The sequence below is a fragment of the Melanostigma gelatinosum genome (genome assembly GCF_949748355.1).
Source record: "Melanostigma gelatinosum genome assembly, chromosome: 5".
NCBI lineage: Eukaryota > Metazoa > Chordata > Actinopteri > Perciformes > Zoarcidae > Melanostigma > Melanostigma gelatinosum.
Genome location: NC_136638.1, coordinates 24,917,373 through 24,939,623, shown reverse-complemented (window position 1 = coordinate 24,939,623; position 22,251 = coordinate 24,917,373). Strand labels below are relative to the sequence as shown.

The 22,251-nt window shown below is 40.7% G+C and overlaps 1 protein-coding gene across 1 annotated transcript in view; it reads right to left on the bottom strand.

Moving 5' to 3' along the window:
* Positions 1-1,157: 1,157 nt before the first annotated feature.
* Positions 1,158-22,251, bottom strand: part of ldb2a (LIM domain binding 2a) — a gene marked incomplete at its 5' end in the record, with an annotated part of 77,575 nt that continues 56,481 nt past the window's right edge. The window contains 6 exons of the mRNA XM_079269344.1: positions 1,158-3,029; positions 9,412-9,539; positions 10,260-10,313; positions 12,944-13,067; positions 17,068-17,151; positions 22,079-22,201. Of these exons, the coding sequence (XP_079125470.1) occupies positions 2,799-3,029; positions 9,412-9,539; positions 10,260-10,313; positions 12,944-13,067; positions 17,068-17,151; positions 22,079-22,201 (744 nt within the window). The 3' untranslated portion in view covers positions 1,158-2,798. The remainder of the gene's footprint in view (positions 3,030-9,411; positions 9,540-10,259; positions 10,314-12,943; positions 13,068-17,067; positions 17,152-22,078; positions 22,202-22,251) is intronic.

The window sequence follows — 22,251 nt, the reverse complement described above, 5'->3', positions numbered from 1 at the left end:
CAAAAAGATGACTTCACTTTTTTTGGTTGAAATTCATTTTTATGAAGCCAAATTTACAGGTCAACAGTCATGGTATTCACAAAGGAAATCTACATCGATTAGATTGATTTATCTAGAAATCCAAAGTCTGTGAAAATGAAAAAGACATTTATTTTGTAGGTAATTCATTTAACGCAAATCCTTTTATGGCAATTCTCCTTCAGACTAAAAGTATTAACAATATCTTGTTTTTTGTAATATATAATACTGATACTACCATTGCTAATAATAATAATAATATGAATAGTAATAGTCATGATAGGAACATTATTTACGAACTCCAAGTCATGTAAAATATGCTGTTATTTAAAATAAGTAAATAATAAAACTTGCTTTGCAGTGAAACTGATTTGTTTGCCAGATTATTAGTATTTAACTGTCAGATAAAAATCTTGCACATTTTTGTTATTCTTGCACTTCTTTGCAGCATGTCACAGAGATAGTGAGAAAGCAATGACCCAAGAATTATAGTTTGATGAAATGTTGTTGCAGTACTCCCTATACTCCACCTGGTGCCGCCAAAGTTCCATCAAATTGTACAGGATTTAAAGTCTACCCAACAACAGTACCGAGGCCTGATCCTATACTGAGTTATCTGGAGAACTTTGCAGACTAGTTCATGCATTTGTTTTCCTGAGCAGAATTATTCAGATAACTCGGGTTAGCAGATGAGGGATGAATACAGGGATGATTGATCAAATCCAGTTTATATCTGTCAGATTATGCCTTTATCTTAAGTGTTAGATGTTTGTCTTTTCAGATGTAGATGGGAATGAAACAGTCCTGTTCCCTGTTCCAAAAAGATCAGTCAAATCCACCATTTTTTAACTGTCTCATCGATCACATTCATCCACGTAGCAGCTGTTCAGGAGCTCTCGATTGCTCTACACTTTCTTCCTCAATAGGTCTGGCGATGTCCACTTCTTATGTTCACTACGAACATTTTCGCTCATGTTGGACGAGACAACATGACATTAGTTGTGTGACTGAATGGACTTTGGGGAGAATGAACTTTCCAATGATTTATCAGACTAATCACAGTTAATAGTGAATAAAGTGAATCAATAAAGAGATGCTAACTGCACACACGATGCATGTAACCAAATCAAATTCGACTCCTTTGTAAGCACGGTTTATTGGCACACATAATGGTAAAGCATACATACCAGACATCAGATATGACACTGAACACCTCTGCTATATAATGTACAAATGGTGTCTAATAATACTAGGCTCAAACATATTTAGAAATGTGTTAGCTTCCTTACAAATGCACAAATAAATACCCATAAGATCCAATTGTATAAAGACACATGTTGCTGTCTTTTTGCTAGTTTTCAAACAAAAGTCCAACAAAAGAGATCAGGGATATATTATCAATTCAATTAAAGATTAAAGAACAGCACAAATACAGGGACGTCAAACTATTTCTGTGGGGTGGATGGGATTTAATCTGTGCGTTGCTTTTAAAATGTAAAATTGTTTTCTTCTTATGTCACACAATATTCAATAAATAGGACTTTGTGAGTGTTAACTTTGTGGCTTTGGTTCTGCACTAGCTCAAGAGGTCAGGAAACAGTTTGGGTCTCAACCGAAGCAAACCAGCGTCCATCCAAACCACCCGACAGAAATCTGATCCTCCTGTACAAAACAAAACAGCTGCCATATTCAAACTGGTTTCAGTGGCTGATTTACAGTGGACAAAACAGATTCCACCTCTATTTACAGAGCTACAAACCTTGTAACAGTGTTCCCAAACTGATGACCCCAAAAGGAAAATCAGACTGATGTGTGTGTGTGTTTTTTTTTTCTTTTTTAAAGTACATATACCAAACAAAATAAAAATCCTAGAAAATCATGCAGGAAAAGGCTTTAGTATCAGTTTGGGAGTAGGTCGTTAAAGGGAGAGAAGTCCAATTTCCGAGGAGGGAAAAAATAAAAATAAAAATCAACAATAATGCATCAATGCGTGTTGGCAAAGTTCACATACTGATCGGCGCAAAATTACAACGTGACTCCAAAAGATTCTGAGAGAAGCAAAATACCAATAGACTACGAACACAATCAAAGTGTTTTGCATGAAATCACAATCTGTGACGACCGCAGTAATGTGGAAAAAACAATCCTAGTACACGATTTTCCCTCGTTTGAATCAGAGTCCATATCGGTAGACAACTTTTATTTCCTCTTAATTGGAAATGGAAATAAACAGCAACAGCAGAAACAAACCAACAGCCGACTGAATTTCCAATAAAAATGCAATTTTCTCAAACAATGTTTCAATTGTCTCCAACGTGGTTAGATTCTTCCATCGGTTCTGTTAAAAAAAACCCACCTTGCCTTCTCACCGGTGAGCTCGCAATTTTGTTTGTTGTTTTCATTCTTCTTCTCTCCTCCCCTCTGTCTACTGTCAGCTGTAGTATTCCACCAGACAAGAGCTTTGTATCTGAGGGAGAATTTGATCCGCAATTTTCCACTGGAAGGGAAGAAAAGAAAAGAAAAAGCCTCCGCCTTGGTATTTTTAAATTACAGTTGCATACAACTTATATGCCATTGTTCTCCGAGATGTTGCAGTGATCCAGAGAAGAAGAAAATACCCAGAATATTTTTGGCTGTACATGCCAGTGGTTTGCAGATTCTGATTCAGTACAATGTTCATGAGGCGTAGAAGCACTGCCCTCAGGGGGGAAAGGGAGAGGTTAAAAAGTCCAGTCCACATGGAGTCAAGGATCTGTTGTTTTGCTCTTCTTCTTTTTGTTTTACTGCGAGGGCTGGGGCGCCGTGCTCTCGGGCTTGCTGTCCTGGGCGCCGGGGGGTTTGCTGCTCCAGGGAGCGCTGTTGCCCAGAGCCGGGGAGCTGTTGAAGTCGTCCTCGTCGTCCAGGCCGTTGGTGGCGTCGTACTGCGTGTTCTCCAGACGGGTGATCAGACGCTCATCCTCGTCCCCGAACTCGCCGCCCATCAGGGTCGGCTCGCCGACCACCATCACGTCCTGGAGGAAGGCAGAGACACGGAGAGCAAGTTTACAGACTGAAGAGGAGGAGAGGAAACCACAGGTGTTCTTGACCGTTGGTGCACACTTTTTAAAAAAAGGTCACGTTGTGTTCAAACTGCGGCCTTTTTTTTGTGACACTTTTTATTCACCTACTTCTGCTATTTGAATGTTTTCAACAACATTCAATGTTGTATATCTCAAGAGCCTGAAACCTCACTTTTTTCAAGACCACCATCACATTTTAGTTTGTCCACTGGGGTTTTGAATGGGTTTCACAGACACAAACATATGTAATGTTGCGAGTGTGTGACCAAACATGTAATACTTGTTGCCCACTTTGAATCGCCTTGTTGTTGACATGTGCTGTACAAATGAACTTGCCTTCCCTAACAATCCTCTCAATCATCATTTTAAACGTTTTAAAAATCAATACGACATTTTAGTTACATTTTTAAAACAGAAAACATTTACCCCTTTTATCTTCTTGATGAATTTGCTTGTTTCTTTCATTACTAAAGACCCTTTCAGTTTATCTTACTAGTTTTTCATTTTTAACTCAACTTTAAAACTGGTTTCACAAATATAATCCATTATTACACGGGGACCCGTGACGTGTTTTCAGTTTAGCCCGACCATATTTAGCCTTGGGGAGACTCAAAATTAATATGCTTCAGTGAGAGAGAAATTACCAGAGAAGAAATGAATGCATATCTGTTTCATCTCAGTCTGAGACCAAATCACCATCTGAATATCAAGTGAACGCACATCCAACAAAAAAAGAGCTTACAACATTTGCATTACTTCAAATTAATTGATATGCATGTCCTCTGTCTCATATAAAAAAAAATATTCAACCACCTTTTAAAACTGAGGGATAAAACTACAACAAGGTCATGAATTTACTGGACCATATCATCCAGGAGCAAACGTGTCCACGGTTGCTGATCTATTTCTGTTTGTTTACAATGTTTTTATGTTACCCAACTGAGCGAGGATGGGAGGTGTGTACTTCCCCCGCTTAAACACAACCCCCTGCTTCCAAACACTTTGTGTGTGTGTGTGTGTGTGTGTGTGTGTTGAGTGTTTAGACGTTGGTGTATCCAGTGAACCCATCCCTAACGGTCGACCCCTGTCCGAACACTCGCTGCGAATGAAACCTGAAAGCGGATTCCCCCAGCGCTCTGTACCCGCACCCCAATCAATACTCATCATGTAAGACATATTTCACTGAGATGGCCCTCTCACAGCGGGTCAAGGAAGGGAAGGGGAGAGATTTAGCCATTATCCAGCGCCGTCTGTGCTTCTTGTGAGGAGTCTTTGGAAGCAGAGGTTTGCTTGTTTTATGCAGGTTTTCAGGAGCAAACTCTTCATGAACTCTTCATGAATTTCTGCTGAGAAATAATCACTGGAGTGTAATGATCAATAAGCTCGGAATCATGGCTGTATGTGTGTGTGTGTGTGTGCTGAATCTCATCTCCCTTTGACTGAGTAAGCGTCTCCCTGCTGGCGAGCCCCAGCGCCACCCATCGTAACCTGGGAAGAAGCTGTACAGTTAAATGGAGCGCACGCTTCACTGGCCAAGTCTGTCAACGCGGCCCGGCTCGGAGGGATCTGGCTCTCCTCGGCCATCTCCTCCCTAACGCGCACGTACACGTGCAGGTGCACCGGCACACAAACCCAGATCTCTGCACAATCACACACCTGAACTCAAACACAGACAAAAGCACGATTCACCCATTAACCCTGTGTGTGAAGCTCATACACTGACCAAGGGGGTTGCACACGTAGACAAACACACATGATGACTTCACGCAAGCACTGATGTAAACAGACAAACAAAACTAGACAACTTAGCACACTTCAAACACCCCTTAGGTGAAGTACAAGACGCATTTTATTTGTCGAAGCCATCCCCAAACCCCCCCTAGCGACCACTTCTACGCCCCACTATGCCTTAATCAGGCTAATTCATTGAGGTGAGCTTTTCAACTAAATGACAATATCCACACTGATTTGTCAATTTGCATAGCTAATTAAGTCATTAGCTAAAAACGTGCTGATTGCTAACAAGCCATGCACTCACCATCTGTTCCTGTGAGGAGGCCTGTCAACCTACCTCTGGCCAGTTTTGGGCCAAAAAAAAAAAAGAAAAAAGAAATCCCTCAGACGATAACAGCTGGTGGCTAGTCTGAGACTGGGGAGCGCTAATTGTGAGCTAATTAATACTGTCAACTCGTCTACTCATCTCGTTAAGAGTTAGCTTTAGCGCGAGCTAAGCGGTGACGCTTTGAATGGGATGTCGCCTGAACGCCTCCCTGCTCCCTCCATTCACTGAACTGTCATTAGCATTTTTTATTTTTATTTTTTTTTTTACAGGGATCAGCAGTGAGAAGCCCGGAGGACATATTTGCTGCTCGAGCCTCCAACACAACAAGTGTGACTTTAAAGAAGAAGTGGCGGGAATGTGGCGACGACAAAGGGAACAAAACGGTCCCTTAAAGCAGCAAAGACATTAGATGTTAAAAAGTTTTATTGAAGTTTAGTCGTTCCTCTCGTCCTCCTGTATTTAGGCAGACAGAATCTACAGTTTCAATATTGTTTTCATTGTTTGTTTGTTTGCCATTTATTTATCTTTTTACTTCATGCTAACAACAAAATACAACTTGAAAGGATAAACCCGGTGAACATTTTGGTCTGTCTCTAAATGACTGTGGCTTTCAGCTCCAAGCGCATTTGTTCCTTTTGAATAAATCTAAAACAAAAGCTCACAATTACATGGATTCCTAAAAAAAAAGAAGAAAAAAAAAAAAAGACAATAAAGCAGCAATTATCAATGATTTCGTATAAAGTGTCCCCCAGTGCTGCACAAGCAACAAGTAAAACCCTCAAAAGATCTCCAGTCTACCAATTTAACAGGGTTTGGACAGTTAACTACGGGTTCAGTCTGCAATATGTGCTTCAAATACGCTGCCTGACTGACAGCATGACAGACCTGCTGCTCGAGGCCCGCTTGGTTAAAGAAACACATTTTTCAACACTTAAATCAGGCCAATAGAGGTCAGTGTTGCTCATTCTATGAGGTCCCCCCCCCCCCCCACCCCTCACATACACATCCTCCCCACCTTCTCTCCTCCAGCCGCTGGTAACCCCCCCCCCCCCATTCCCCCTGTGCGAGGGTCCACTCCTTATTGTCATTGGGCTCACGTAGGCTTGAGCTCAGCCACAAACGAACAACTTCTCAGACAAAGACAGCAGCCGCGCAACATATGTAACCAGCATGTTACCGGCCACGCTGCCGGTCTTTAAGAGGCGTGTGAATGCACGGCATGAGTGGTATGGGTGATGTGTGTGTGTGTGTGTGCAAGGTGGTGGTGGAAGGAGGGTGGGGGTCAGTGATGGAGTAGAGTGTGTGCATGTGACGGGGGGGGGGGGGGGGGGGGAGGGTTGTATACAGATATCGGTGATAATGAGAGCTGGCACAGAGCCAAACTGCCTTCTGGGGAGAAAACATTTGCACACACTGTGTGTGCGTGTGTGTGTGTGTGTGTGTGTGTGTGTGTGTGTGTGTGTGTGTGTGTGTGTGTGTGTGTGTGTGTGTGTGTGTGTGTGTGTGTGAGAGATGTACATTATGAATGTGTGAGACGGAGAGAAGGAGGTAGGAGAGGAGGGTGAGGGCAGCAAATCCGGAAAGATGACGAGACAGCTAACCACGAGACGGTACATAGAGGGACAGTACAGCATGTTTGTGTGTCGGTGAGAGACAGTAAAAAAACAAAAAAGCCAAGAAAAATGTTGTTTTCTACCGTTAAGCATCGAGCAGATGAACAACCTCAACCTGGTTGGAAACTGGAGAAACAAGTCCACACAGTATTTAAATGATTCACCCAAATAGAGCCTCTACAACTTCCCTATATTCAATCCTGTCTCCTAGAATGTATGCATTTTATTTGTTTTTCTTGCAATATTGTATTTGCTTATAGCAACTAAAGCATGAAAAAACTTTTTTTTTTGGTTAAGTTTAGGCACTGAGTTTGAGTTATGGAAATAATGTATTCATGGTTAAATATTGGAAAAACAAAACTTGCAGCACGACGGACATTTAACCGAAACCCGGATCTTAAAAGAAGTTATTATCCTTAAACTAACAACATACAGCACTGAGGTCTCTGATGTTAAAGGAGGAACATTATCAAGGCAGGAACTATGTATTTTCTTTCCAAATGTAACAGGAGAAACAAACTAGTATATAAACGTCTCTTCTGGAGGGCCGGGGTTGCAACACTGCACACGCTGCGAGTGTAGAAAAGCATCAGCACCCTTCACTTTCCCATGAAGTCGAATTAATCCAGTGCACAAGATGAACACACACGCATGCCAAGCTGCAACCCTTTAACGCCGTTTGGTATCAGCACAGTTTTAACTGAACTGCAACGACCTCTATTAAAAAACAACAACAGCAGATTGCTGCACCAGTGCGGCACCAGAATAGTAAATTGGATGCCGTAGTGTAAATACAATACAGTGTATAATGAGCAGTGTATGGAATAAGGAAAGAAAACTAGAGTCCGCGCAGACAACACACTCACAGCAGCATCAAATCCTCCAGGGGACAGCCAGACATGTGGTGCAACACTCAGCTGTTTAAGAGGCTATTTAACCTCGAACTGTGTCAAGTGGGCTGTTACGGAAACACGAAGCAAAATCAGACGCTGTAACACTGCATGCAGAGTCACAGAAACATGGCTTTAAAGCTTCTTATCGTCATACAGGTTTCTGAATAAATAAGATCATTACTGGATGTTGGGGAGTCACGTAGTCCACTGCTGAGGTAACGCTGTTAAATAGTTCACTAATGTCATTTGTGGAAAGATTTCCTAATTTAAAGTTGTTTCAGAATTACTCTAAAACAGAAAGAAATGTGATGGTGAGAAGAAGCGGATAAGATGAACCTAAACTAATTTAACTCTTCTGGTTTCACTGTCCTGTGTCTGCAGAACGTTTTAGAAACAATTCCATCACAAAAGTGTTCGGTACTTTTTCGGAAAGAAGAAACAAAACAACTTTACTTTCAGCGCTTGAGACGACAACTGAACGCACAAAGATACGATCTGAAACAAAGAATTCATCGAAAAAGTTTTTACATTTGTGGGTAACAATAGACAAAAGTAAGTCAAAAAATGAAAATTTGAGATAAAAATGTAATTGTCTCCGGCATCAAAATCACAAATCACTTCATTAAACATATTTTTGACATTTTTTCACTTCTGAAACGCTGCACAACTGATTTTATCCTCCATTATTTTGTTATTGTGTTGCATTTCTATCTATTTCATTTACAGGAACTATTAAAAATCCATCTCACATTTACTGTCGCTGTTTACAATAAGAGTACAGTTTATTGCTCAAAAGTAAAATATCAGACCCCAGAGAGCTGATATATATTTATTTATTGGTTTTTACCGTCAAATATTCAGCTTTAAAAAATCCCTGAGATCGAGCTTGAGTTCTTACGACTTCATTGCGCCCACATCTTCACTGGAGGCCACTGAACAGTGCTACTGGAGCAGCTGGGATTCATCAGAAACCTTTCACCAGGTGCTGCTGCTAAATGACCAAGGAAGAAAGCAGCTGTAGTTTAACTCCATACGAAGCTTTTTGAGTCTTTGCCAAAGTCCCATTTTTGTTTAATCAGACTGTATTATTTATTCGGTGCACTACAGTAACACTCCTCCGGGCTCACTGAGTTCAGTGTCTTGGTCAAGGGCATTTTCAACAGAGGTGGCTGAGAGAGGGTCACTTTCCCCACCCACATTTTCCCATTTGGTGCAAATTCAAAGAAACCTTTTAAAAAAACACAAAAAACAAAAAAAACCCCTCTAGGCTACAGCCCCTTGGATGAGCAACAGGGTCAGCTGGGTCTTTTTTAAAGATATTCAGAAGTACATGTCGAGTACTTGGAAAGAAAGTTAGAAAACTTAATAGAGAGCTGGTGATGTGACACTACCTGCACCAAAGGGCCACTTCTATTCACCTTCTTTACATGATGTTTATGAATTTAGCCGTTCTTGTGCTACTTTCTGCTTTGATGATTTTTAATGTCGCTTGTGTCGCCCTTTATGAGGTTTCATGTATTTTCTCTTTGTCTTTCTGGCAACATGTTTTCACACAAATCCCTCGAGGTTTCTTTGTCTCACAGCACAGATTTGAGTTTCTTTTCTACCCTCTCCTCCCTGGTGGTTTTTTAGATTTTTTTTCCTTTCTCTTTTCTGCAAATAAATTAAACCTAATAGCTGCAATACCATTAGGAAACCTGCAGAAATGCATGTAGAGTCATAGAAAAAGAGGAGGCAAACCGAGTGGAGCTGATGCTTACAGGTACCTGACTGGAGAGGCTGAAGTTGGTGGCGGGGCTGCGTTTCTTGCTGGCGGTGGTGCCGGCACTGTTGGCGCTGCTGGCCGAGTTCTTCCGTTTCCTCCTCTTCGTGGTCGTCTGTCGGGCAGGCTCAGCTTTGGCGCGGCCAGCAAAGAGAAACAGAGGCAATGCCAAGAACATAAAGCATACAGGCGGAGACAAGGTGTAGGGGGGGGGTGTGGTGCATGGAATGTGTGTGTTTAGGTCACAGAGTACGGACGGCATCATATGTGGAGGCGCAAAAGCCTGCAGATAGAATTGTGCAAAATGCTCATGTACATTCATGCACACACACACAAAAATACATGTTACAGACACAAGAGTGACTCGTCTACACTGATCCATGCTTTGTTTTCTTCAGAGGTGAAACCGCACGAGCGTTGACAACTCCCAAGACATGCACTAGTAAGAATGAACCCGTCTCATTTGCATAAATGCTCCACAATGGACCCCGATGCTCAACGTAATGTAAATTTGTTCATGATTTCGTCGCTGCTCAATAGCATGAGCCAGATTAGAACTGCTCTTCTCAGGCAGAAAGCACATTCCTGTTCGTTTTACTGAACGTGCAAATACACTATAGACTCCGTTTGCTTGAGCATGAGTGTGTTTATGTTCTAATCATTTTGTTTAAGCCAGATAATTATGTTCTTACATGCATTAATCTGTCGTATATATTATATTACAGGTGTTAGTGCTATTTTGAAACATGCAGATGAACTTGCGCACAACAAAATGTATTTCAGGGCATTCCAGTGAGCAATTAAAATGCCCGCTTTCCTAAAAGACTACAGACGGTGTAACAGAAAAGATACCTTTTTTGTTATTTGTGGGAAATATTTCCGTTTTGAAGTTCTGTGGGTGTCCAGCTGTAACCAGAGCCAAGCTTAGTTTTATTCTAGTCAGGAGGTTGGACAATCTCTTCAACAATTTCAGACAGAATGAGACCAGAGATGACAACAGAGAAGAGGAGGAGAAATAATTGAACTTTCAATGCCATGCAGATGCTACTTTACACCACTGGGAAGCTTGTGCTTCGATGCAAGATGTTTTTTTTTTTCCAATTATGAGTTATTAATAATTCCTGAAGGTGCAATTAAATCACAAGTGAAATCATTGTTGGTAAAAAGATACAGTACACAGGTTAAATAGAGATCTTGTTGCTTCTAGTATTTACAAAATAATCCATGTTAGTGCATCATTTATGAACACAAGATTTAGCAAATTCTGCCAACATTTGTTAGAAAATCATTCCCTTTAATCTCGAGGGGAAGAAGAAAACACTGCTGTGATCTTCAAACAGACGAGTGAAAATGAAATATAGTTCTTGGAGGTTCTTACTAATCACGCCGAGGGAGATGCTTTCATATTCAGTTACAATAACCACCGACTCATGATGCAAACAAACTGAAACTACACATCAGAGGCAAAACAATAAGGGGATTTTTTTTTATCAGCATCTTTTCTCTGTTGATTCCTGACTTTGACAGACGTGTGTGCGAGAAAAAAAAAGGGTCCCTATTGTCAGAGACATTTATGTTATCCGACTGGTTTCCTTCAATGCTGAACTGGTGACGCACTAAAATCACTTCCATTTCCACCAAAAGGACTTATCAGAGCATAAATGCGCCGGTGGCTTCCTTCCTGGCAAAATCGCAAACCAGTTTCCCAGCTGGAGAAGAATTGCAGGAAAGGGGGACTAGCCCGTCGCAAAACCGCAATTCCAGCAAAGCTCATGTGAAAATACAGACAGATGGGCTGAAATGGTCCTGAAAAACACACCGAGGAGGCCAGACAACATTACACCAACTAATATTTAAAAAGGTACCATGAAGCAACTGTGGATCAAAAAACAGCAAACCAACCAACCAACCACATAGAACAATAAAGCTGCATATTCTATCAAAGTAAATTTCACATAAAAGGGATAGTTTGGATTTTGTGGAGTTGCATAAGGTACATTGTCAGTGTATTACCTACAGTAGTACAGTAAACGTATTTTAGACACCGATAGAAATCAAGATCAGTTATATTTCCACTGCTCTACCTTGGCGTCAGATGAAGCCGATATCTACGCTCTCTTCAAAACCACCAGACTCCATTGAGGGAAACAGTGATTTTACCTTGCAGAACACTGGAGTTGCTGGTCTGCCGCTGCCTCGATCTGTTACTTTGTTTATGTTGTTGTGTGACTTTGGTGTTTCAGAGGGTTAGATCGGATTCACCAAAGTGACACAATAACCCAGAGAAACTAACTAAATGAGGCAGTGTAAGACCTGCAACTCCCGTGTTCCGCAGGGTAAAATGACTGTTTTTGTCAATGGAGTCTGGTGGCTTTGAAGAGAGCATCGAAAACGGCGTCAGAAAGGACCGTCTGATGGCAAGGTAAAGAGTTGAAAGACTCTAAATATAGTGTACACTTAAACTGATATTGATTTGTTCAGATGTGTAAAATAGGTCCACAGCAGTGCATTGCTTTTGTCTGTTTCTCCAACTGTTACTACACCGACTATGGATGAGAAGATCATACAATCACACATCAATCCAAACTATCCCGTTAAGCTGTTTCTCATTAATCACATATAGGATATAAACCTGCAGCACCCATATAGGTTTTCACAGCTCTCTTTCCACGGACACAATTAATCATCAACACAAGAGCTTATTTATTCTCCTCAGACTTTATATTCATAAAATGCTTTCCATGTTTTTTTTTTCTTCTTCTTTCTTTGAAGACGAAGTCGACACTGGGGAGCCGCTGGCCGGGGAGCTGGATCTACAAGTCTGATTACACCCGGCACTCTTAATTAAAGTTAAACAGGTCTGAGTCAAAGGCTTTTTGACTGGTGTTGGTTTTTAAAGACATCTCGTCACGCCTCGCTAAGCATTGCTGTAATTTGCAGCCACTCCGATGTGTCCAAAAAACTCGGCTTACTCTTTTTTTTTTTTTTTCAGCTTAAGACCGAACAGCCAATTTAAGTCTGGTACTTTTCAGAAACCGCCTTTAAAACATCAATCATGGAGAGCTGAGAGGCCTGTTTAGATTGGCAAGGTTGAGATTTAAGGGGCAGCGCTGAATGCCGATGAATTTCACATACCTGACAGGCAAAACATATTTAAGGGATTAAGACATATAATGGCAAATTTGGAAAAATAAACGATGCAATAAAAACACGGTCTGAGAAAATATATTCCTATTCCTACAAAGTGAGTGATGGTACAGAATTAAAAACCTTTTTTTTTTTTTTTTAAGTAAAGGAAGTCAGTGTAACCTCAGTAGAGGAAACGATTAACGCTTAAAAATAGATCTGCAACATTTTCGAAGATGCTAATTATTTTTGACGTCATTTGATGAGTCCCTTAATTCTGAAAATCTTTGTTGAGGGAAAACCAGAAAACCTCTTTTCATTCTTGTCCAGATTTTTGGGCTTGACTTGATCCGTTGCTTTAAACAGGTGTACGGAAAGTAAAGGCGCGTGTTTCAACAGTAGGTAGTTACCTGGTGGGGCGACCATTCTCTGCCATTTTTGGAACAGGCATGTCTTGAGACAGTCCCGGGGGCTGAGGTTGTACGTCTTGTGCCTTGACATGAGCTCCTGCATGGGCTCCAGGATGACACACAACTGCTGACACCACGAGAAAAACAGGAAGTTCAATTAAAGCAGATTTGTATAACACAGTGATGAGAGAACAGTGTGCTGTCCACGGATCCAGCCTCTTATCAAGGTAAAGCAAAACAACGCACATAAACACTGAGATTGTTGCTCAATTAATCACCCGCCGACTGACTTTGAGTGATTAATTGTTCCGTAAATCTACTTCTTACAGACACTATTAATAAAATACCTTTAAAAAACAGGTTTATTGTCAAGAGCTTTAGAGAGAAGACAGATAGAGAGCAACATGTACATTTTAATATGAGCAGCTTTGTCATGCGTCAAAAACACACCCACTTAGAAAACACAGAACAGTCGCTTGTTCCCACGCTGAACACAAACAATATTCTCCAGCTGAAGGTACAATATTCACTCTGGAGAAAACTGTAAATCTCTGGTGATCAGCAGTGAGAGGAACCAGGGGTCAGCCTGTCATCTTAAACACATCAGGCTTAGTTTATCTCGTTAACATCTGGATAACATTAACGGTCAGCCATCCCTTCTTTAATCCAAATGCTTGATGGTGCAGCCACAGGACACTGATTGGACGGCTATAATGCCGTTTTATTGCTGGACCAATCGCAGAGCAGCACTGAGATCAACTCAAACCGCCTTCTTCCTCTAACCGGATAAAACGGTTGCGTTTCTCTTCCTGACTTTTCTCCATCTTTGACAATTTGAAAATTAAATCCACTTGACTCCCGCAGCATCTTTTGTGTTTTAACTTAAGGTTAGGAAACGATTCGAGGTCATGGGTGAAAGGAAACCAACGTTGAAGAGAAGGACAAGAAGAACATATTAGAAACTCACAAAATAAAAGGTCATTAATCTGATGCAACAGAGGTTTGGCCGACCAGGGCAAGCATCCGATGTGGTCGCTGTTAGCGTTTCCCTGTTCAGAGTGTGATGTAAGGTCAAAATGTACGAGAGTGAAAGGAGGCGTGGGTTTACTGACTTGCTCAAGGGCACTTGACAGTCGTTACTGAGAGAAAGGAGACTGTTAATCATCCGCTGCATGCTCACATGATCTCATCTTCAGCATCCCACCACCCCTACGTTTCTGGAGTCAAATCTAATCAACATGCTCGTGCCGTCTTCAGCCGTACTGTACAGCAACTTGGAGGTGAAAAGGGAAAACAAGGACAGGTGTCATGTACTGTATATATTACTGACTACTATGTGTTTGGAGGCTTTTACACAAATCACCTGACAACACCAGGAATCCAAGCAGACATGTTTTATCATGACGGGTATTCAAACCAGGGATGTTCACCGGTCCTGGGTTTCAAACTAGGCATTCTAACAACCGTGGCTGCTTACTCCAAATGACTCTACATAAACATAGAAACGTCGGCTCCCTGTGTTAGGACGCCGGTGTTTTGCTGCCATGCAGCTCGAGGTAAAGTGAACATCCCTGTGGCAGACTAATCCCATGTTCTCCTCTGATAGTTCCCTCCTGACACGGTAATATCCCTCCTCGGCTCAGCCAACAAGCCCTGGCTCTCAGCCTGAAAACAAGGGCTATCTGCAGGCTCAATAGTAGGAAGCCGGCAGCTCCGATACATAGAAAGGCTTAAATACTCCAAATGAAAAGAAAAAAACAGGAAAGATAGTGTGTTTGTGAGAGTGAGAGAAAGGTCGGTTGTAACCCCTTTGCCAGGAAACAGTCAGTCTCTTTCGGAAGGACTGATAAACGCTGGGAAAGGCCAGGGACACATTATTGCCAGATTAATGTGAGGAAAGGGTGTATTTTACTTTGACATCCTTCGATAACAGTCGGGGGAAATATGTTATGCAAAGTGTGTGATATGATGAATAACAGCGGTCGCAAGATGAATCTAAAGCCGAGGTCACACTGCACCACATTCAAAGTGGTCGGATCGCTGTACACACTGCACAACTTGCCGCCTTTTAATCGGGAGTCGTTGTGGTTTCGTGGAAACAGAGGGTCACACAAGACAGGATCCTTCATCTGGAATCCCTGATGAGGTCTCCGAACTAAGTCACGGAAAACACACGCGTGACGTTGTCGTCGGCGCACCCGTTTCCACGCAGTCCGGCTACAGGCGAGGAGACCCCTCCGCCAGGTTTCCCCTCAACCGATGTCCTGTGCTCTCATTGGCTGCAGCTCGCCAACAGACTCGCCGACAGATCCAGACGTTTAGCGCGCGAGATATCTGGAATGCGTCAGCAGAGCTCGGGCGCCGAAGTGCGGACTTGCTTCTGATCTGGGGCTTTTTCGAGCTGTGCAAATTGTCTGCGAGCGGAAAATTTTGGGCTAAAGTCGTGTAGTGTGAACTCAGCATGATGGCATTGTGGGATTATTTTTAGGGAAAAAACGTTTGTCAGACTTTTCCGTGATCTTGTCTTTGTTCTTGTGAAAAGTTTGATTTCCTCAGGCTTCAAAATAGTAGCCAAGTGAAGGAGTCGATTAATCAGAGAGAGGTTGCAAGTGGATATTGATTTGTTTTAAGGGTCACAAAAAGGTTGGGAACCGCTGCTTTATTATACAATGATGTCTCTGTAACGAAGCCTTCAATTCTTTCTTCTTGATGCTCTTTAAAACTCACACGCTGAAAATGCTAATTCAATAAACTGAACATTATTGCTTTTAGACGACTGGTGAAATAATCTTTGTAGTTTATTAAGGTGTTTTAAATTTGACTGAAATAAAAAAAAAATACTCAAAAGAAGGTTAAAATATATTAGCTGAGTGAAGAACATTAACTGAGTGAAGAAATGTTTTTTAATTAAAAGCACATTGTGCTCTTTGGAAAGTTCCTAATTTAGCAGATTTATTTGAAATATTTCATCTCAACAAACGCAAAGCCGGGTCTACTTAAAGACGAACAACCTCCGTAAAACGCATGTGGTCAGCGAGCAGAACACACAAGGCATGATCCTTGTTTCAATGTTTGGTTTTGCGCTGACCATCTGAATCACTGAAATAAAGAATGAACAGAAGCCAAATCTTTTACTGTGTAATTACAGATACTTGAATTATGTTTTCCCCCCTTCAGCCGCATTACAGTTGCTTTCTGTATAGAAAATCAGGGAAAACAAAAACAGCCTCCCTGCCTCCTCTCCCTCTCTGTGTCTTTCTTCACTCCGTTAATATAAGCAGCGGAGGTGCCGTTCCCTGATTCGCGCGCCATTTCACAATTATGAGTCTCAACAGGGAGCGTTCATTAATGTTATGCTAATTTTCTGTATCCAATTAATTCTTCTCTCTCCCCATCTCTCTCCCGCTCGCTCTTGTTCTCCCATTTGGAAATCGTAGCTGTCAGTCAACTGTGGCGTCGAGAAACACAAACAAACCCTGTGAAATAATCACTAATGTATTCAGCCGGCTTATACTTCCTATTTCCGTAAATTACATTGCTGCGGTCAGGTGGAAAACCATGTATGTGCAGAGAGTAAAGAAGAAATAAGTGCTTATATTTTTTTGTTTTGATGACACACATTTTTGAAATTATAGACTCTGGTTTCAAACGCCTGAGAGTCATAAAACGTATTCAGCACATAAATAACAGCATAAGCTTTCAATTCCAGTACGACAGAGAGAAAATATTTACAGTCACGATATGACCTTAAATAAACTAAAGAAATAATAAGGGAATGTAGAAAAGCACATCTTATTCAAACACTGAATATACCTATAATTTAATGCAACAGTTGAAATATAACATTACAGATTTACTGCAGTGCAGGCAATGTAATCGTGCCATATTAGATATGACAAAACATAAATATTCTACATTATAAAAACATCTTTATGCTGTCGAGACAGATCAGTATAAGAGAGTTAGTTTAGAAAGTATGAGCAACATGAATAACTTAAAAATGGACATGAATTGTTCCTCCGTGTGCATTAAAGTGTGAGGAGATAAGAACGAAAACAAAAGCAGAATGACAATCATTGACATTGTCAGACACACACACACACACACACACACACAGTCCTTACCCTGAGGTAGTTGAGGGTGAAGTTGGTCAAACCCATGCGAGTGATGTTTTTGGACAGTTGTTCCAGCACCTGAGGGTCTTGTGCCTAAAGTCCGCAGAGGAGAAATGAGAACGAATAGATACATAAGCCATATATTTGTATATCTTTTGTTTGTTATGTTTGCATTCAAGTGACAACGAACAAACTAATTATCTACAGGCAATTAGGCTAATTGGCATTCATCAGATAATGCACATTTCGACACATTCACACCCTCGAGTCATAAATGCAACTCCTGAACATTGTTATCGCAGCGGTGCCGTGGAGCCGACTGGAAGTATTTCAGGCCTTCATTTCACACTGCTGTCAAACTGTGAGGCTAATTCATCAATATTATTTTGTCATTCCATTTAAATTTACACGCATTTTCAATTCCGTATCTTCACTGGATTTAATTATGTAGCCCGGTGTATGCATGTATATATGTATGCATGCATGCATATATGTATGCATGCATGCATGCATACATACATGCATGCATACATATATGTATGCATATATGTATGCATACATATATGTATGCATATATGTATGCATACATATATGCATACATATATGCATACATATATGCATGCATACATATATGCATGCATACATATATGCATGCATACATATATGCATGCATACATATATGCATGTATATATATATATGCATGCATGCATATATGTATGCATACATATATGCATACATATATACATATATGCATACATATATGCATGCATACATATATGCATGCATACATATATGCATGTATATATATATATGCATGCATGCATATATGTATGCATGCATGCATGTTTGTATGCATGTATGTATGTATATATGTATGCATGTATGCATGTATGTATGTATGTATGTATGCATGTATGTATGCATTTATGTATGTATGCATGTATATATGTATGCATGTATATATGTATGCATGTATGTATGCATGTATATATGTATGTATGTCGGTATATGTATATATATACACTGTATATGTATGTATACTGTATATGTATGTATGTATGTATGTATGTATGTATGTATGTATGTATGTATGTATGTATGTATGTATGTATGTATGTATGCATCCATGCATGCATGTATGTATGTATGTATGTATGTAGGGTCTGGGGCAGCAGGTAAAATGTGTTCGATGATGTTAGGTTGATGAAAAAAAACTGACCAAAAATGGTGACTAATAAAAACATTTTTTATTGTTTTTTTAGTTTTAGTGAAGCCTAAAATAGCAGCAGCTTGATGACGTCCACTTGACAGTTGCATCATTCACATAAAAGATGAAGAACTGACTACTATCTTTGACTATAATCTGAAAATCAGCACTGAATACATAAATTGATTGTAAAATAGAAAAGAAACAGGTGAATATACAGTATGTGTAGGAGTAAAGAATACATCTTAAATAAGAACAAAGCCAAGATAGCAATAACAGGATGACATCTGAAAAAAGAGGAGAAGACTTTTCACGAAGCTCCAACAATAAGCAGTCAAATCATAAAAAAGCTGTAGGTATTGACAGAGCAAAACACAGCCCAGACTGAGGGGAAGCAGTGAGCACGCTCGCCTTCACCGCCTCATGAAAAATGCATAATTCTATCTCCAGTCGCATCTCAGTGTGGCGAAAGTCTAGAGGGAAGCGAAAAGAGTTCCTCTGTACCGTCAGCAGACCGGCGTGAGTGACGGGGGAATTGAATTAGTGTGCACTATTTGGCCGACGGCGGATCAGAATCTGAATTACTTGACTCATCAAGTAGAATTAGTCTGAACGCTCTGTGCAGGAATCAGTCTTGGCAGCACCGGTGCAGCCGTGTGACAACAATGGGTGGAGTAACACGGGTTAACACACTGGCACATATGGTGCCGGCCGGGGACGACAGACACTCGGTTCAAGAGGCCAAAAACAGACAAACAACTGAGAACACACTCTACGAAAACACATTCAGAATTCAAGAGGCGTGGCGTTGGTCCAAATAAGATGTTTAAACAGCGGAGGAGCTCTACAGCACATTAAACCTAATGTTAGAGGAGCCGGCTCCGCTGAATAAATACATTTAAGTACATTTTTAAGGTTGAGTTTTATGATGCTCTATACTTCTATTCAACTACATCTCAAAAGGAGATATAGCTCTCTTTAGTCCACATTTATTTACATCCAAAAATATATGACCATCTTACAACATGACCCGTTGTTAGGGATTTAATGTACACAACTTTATATTGTGTCATTAAAATGTTCTGAGCCAATAAAAGGCTGCGACCACATTAATGCTCAGTATTAATCATCAAACAATGTATATAACAAACACAAGAGATGATTATCAGCAAGCAAACACTAACTTTTAATACTTTGAGTCCATTTTCCTGATAATACTACGATATGTAATACCATTATATTGCTGACTACTTCTTCCAAACAGGCTTACTATTTATGAACCATAAGGATAAACTGCCGGCTGTATTACTGCTGCTAGTGGTGTCTTCACAACTGTTGCATCGTTGCCATGCTGCATTATTTGCAAAATCTTTTATCGTCATGAATTTAAATGTATCGATATGCAACTGTTTGAAGTCCACTCGTCTGCTCTCCCTTATGTTTGTCCGAGGGTATGCAGACTGTATGAGTGGGATGGAGGTGGGTGTAGCAGATGTTTGCGAGGGGAAACTTCCACAGTGTTTTATCCGTGTGTACTTCACTATTGCCACTGTGTGTTTACACACCCCTCGAACAAAGAAATGAACCCTTTTGCAGAGGTGTTAAGTAAGTACATTGACTCTAGGACTGTAGACTTTGGAGCTACTTTATATGACTATTTCCATTTTATTGCTACTTTACACTTTCACAGTAAATGTATTTTACCGCTAAAGTTTCAAAAACATGTTAAAATATGAAGCAAATTATGATTATATACACATTTGCACTTAAATAACAAACATAAACTCTACTCTGTCCTCTCATCATACAAAGTACTTCCTGTTTATCTCATATTTCTCAGTAATATTCACTTTGGGTACATTTTAAATTGCGTTAAAATATGCGACATTTTTTACAGTACGTAGGTTTGTTGTTGAACTTATTCTAAAGCTCGTGTGATTCTACGTCAGTAAGATAAACAGCTTGAGACTATTTCCATCACAGAGCAAACACCTCCAGCATCTATCACACTAATATCAAATATAGGCCGTTTCTTTATACACTTCTGAAGACTAAAATAAGAAACAAACTTTATTTCTTTTCCAAACAGTTCCTCCTGAGCGACTGTAGTTGAGATCTCATCAAAACACGAGGCCCTCCCCAGCGTCTACATCTGCACTGCTATCTGCAGTTTCAACTTTCCGGCTCTGACTCCCGTGTGTGCGGATCTGCTTTCATTAGTCCAGTGCAACGATCAAAAGGCTGAGCTCACACTCGCGCACAAATCAGCGAACAGCTGGCCAGGACCCACAAAAAAAAAAAGCCCACAATATCCCACTCTCCAGGAATTAGTGTGAATACCCAGAGGGGCCAATTTATTGGCGAGGGGAAAATTCATATGATGATTTGGGCAAAAAAAGAAGCCGCCTATAAAGACGAAGCTGCCTCTTATACACACCTTTAGGTCCATGGGGGTAAGTGGAAAATACTTGGAATGAATCTCGCTTTAATCATCAATCACATGTGAGGAACTGCAAGTAAAGAAAATGTGTTGCATTCGGCTTTTTTCCAGACATGGCAGGACGTTTACGTAAAAGAGAGGAGGCTTCATCGCTGAGTTGAGAAGTTTAATGACACGAAGGAAGAAAGTTTATCACAATCTTCGAGTGAATCTCCTAATAAACGTTCTCGTCAATCTCCTCATTTATTCGGTAGCGAACTCTGCTGCCTGGTTTATGAAGTCCGACTTTAAGTTGGGAATTTGTCTTCGCTGACAAGCTGAGGGCGGTTTGCTGGACATTCTTTTAAGTTGAAAGCTGAAAATGTCAGGAAGGAGACGGCTGGTCCAATTATTGTGGTTGTACAAGATTTGTTTTTGTCCCATTTTCACAGCGAGACAAAATATAAAATAGACTGTCTTATGACATGAGAATAATCTCCCAAACAAAGTAAAGTTGGCTCATTCAAAGTGGTTTTAGGTAAGTGACTTTATCTTCTTTGACAATTGGAGATTATACAGCGGAAACATGTTGCAAAGATCTTAATCAAGCGGATAAAACACACATTTCATTTCTCTTTGTGTATTTAAGTGCTGACCAACATTGCACTGTCATGACTTTAATGTAAAAGTGACTCGGGCGCTTATTATGACATGAGACCAACATGTAAAGTTGTCGTCACATTCTCGCCAAAATGAATATACCGGTACACTCAGGTGCCAGTTTATTAGGTACAGCTAGCTACAGGTAATGCAGTCTCATTCAACAGTCCTGCAACGAATCCTCCCTGCACGAAGGTTATAATGTTCATTTTTGTGCCGTTTTGTGGTCCTCTTATACAGAGAGGAGTTTCTGTAATTTAGCCGTATTGATAGGAATTGACCTGTCACTATGTTTGATTTGGCCTCCTTTAGGCCTCTTTATAGAAAGATTCCATGATGTGGCGTTTTGTACAACTTCAGTTCTGAATCATTTGAAAACAGAAGACCTTCTGCGAGCGCCAGCTTCACTCCACGGCGCCACTAAGTGTGTTACACTTAGTGGAATTAAGCAGATTATTAATTCGACCTTGTTATTTTTTCTCTCTCTCCCTTTTCAGACAAGGGCCTTTTTTTTATCCTCGGTGGCCTTTGATGTCTGCAAATAAATTGGTTTGCAAAAATCCCTCCAAACTTGCTTTGTTGGCTTTTAAATTTCATATGCGCATGAGTAGGTACTAAACAGTGTCTTTGGCAGAGTGCAGAGCCCTTATTTAGGATTGAAAATAAAGAAATAAATAAGGGGTGGGTCGGGGGGGGGGGGGGGGGGGGCGCGTGTTAATGATGTCACACTCACGTGCATGGCCAGGATGCTGCGGGGGATGAGCTCTCGGTACTGCCGGATAGTAAAGTGCCACGTCTTGATCCTCATCAGATCATCAAAGGCAAACTCCAGTATCAAACGACCCTCTGTACAAACCTGCACAAAAGATCAGATAGTTAGTGCTACTTTACATTTCTCATCAGCCC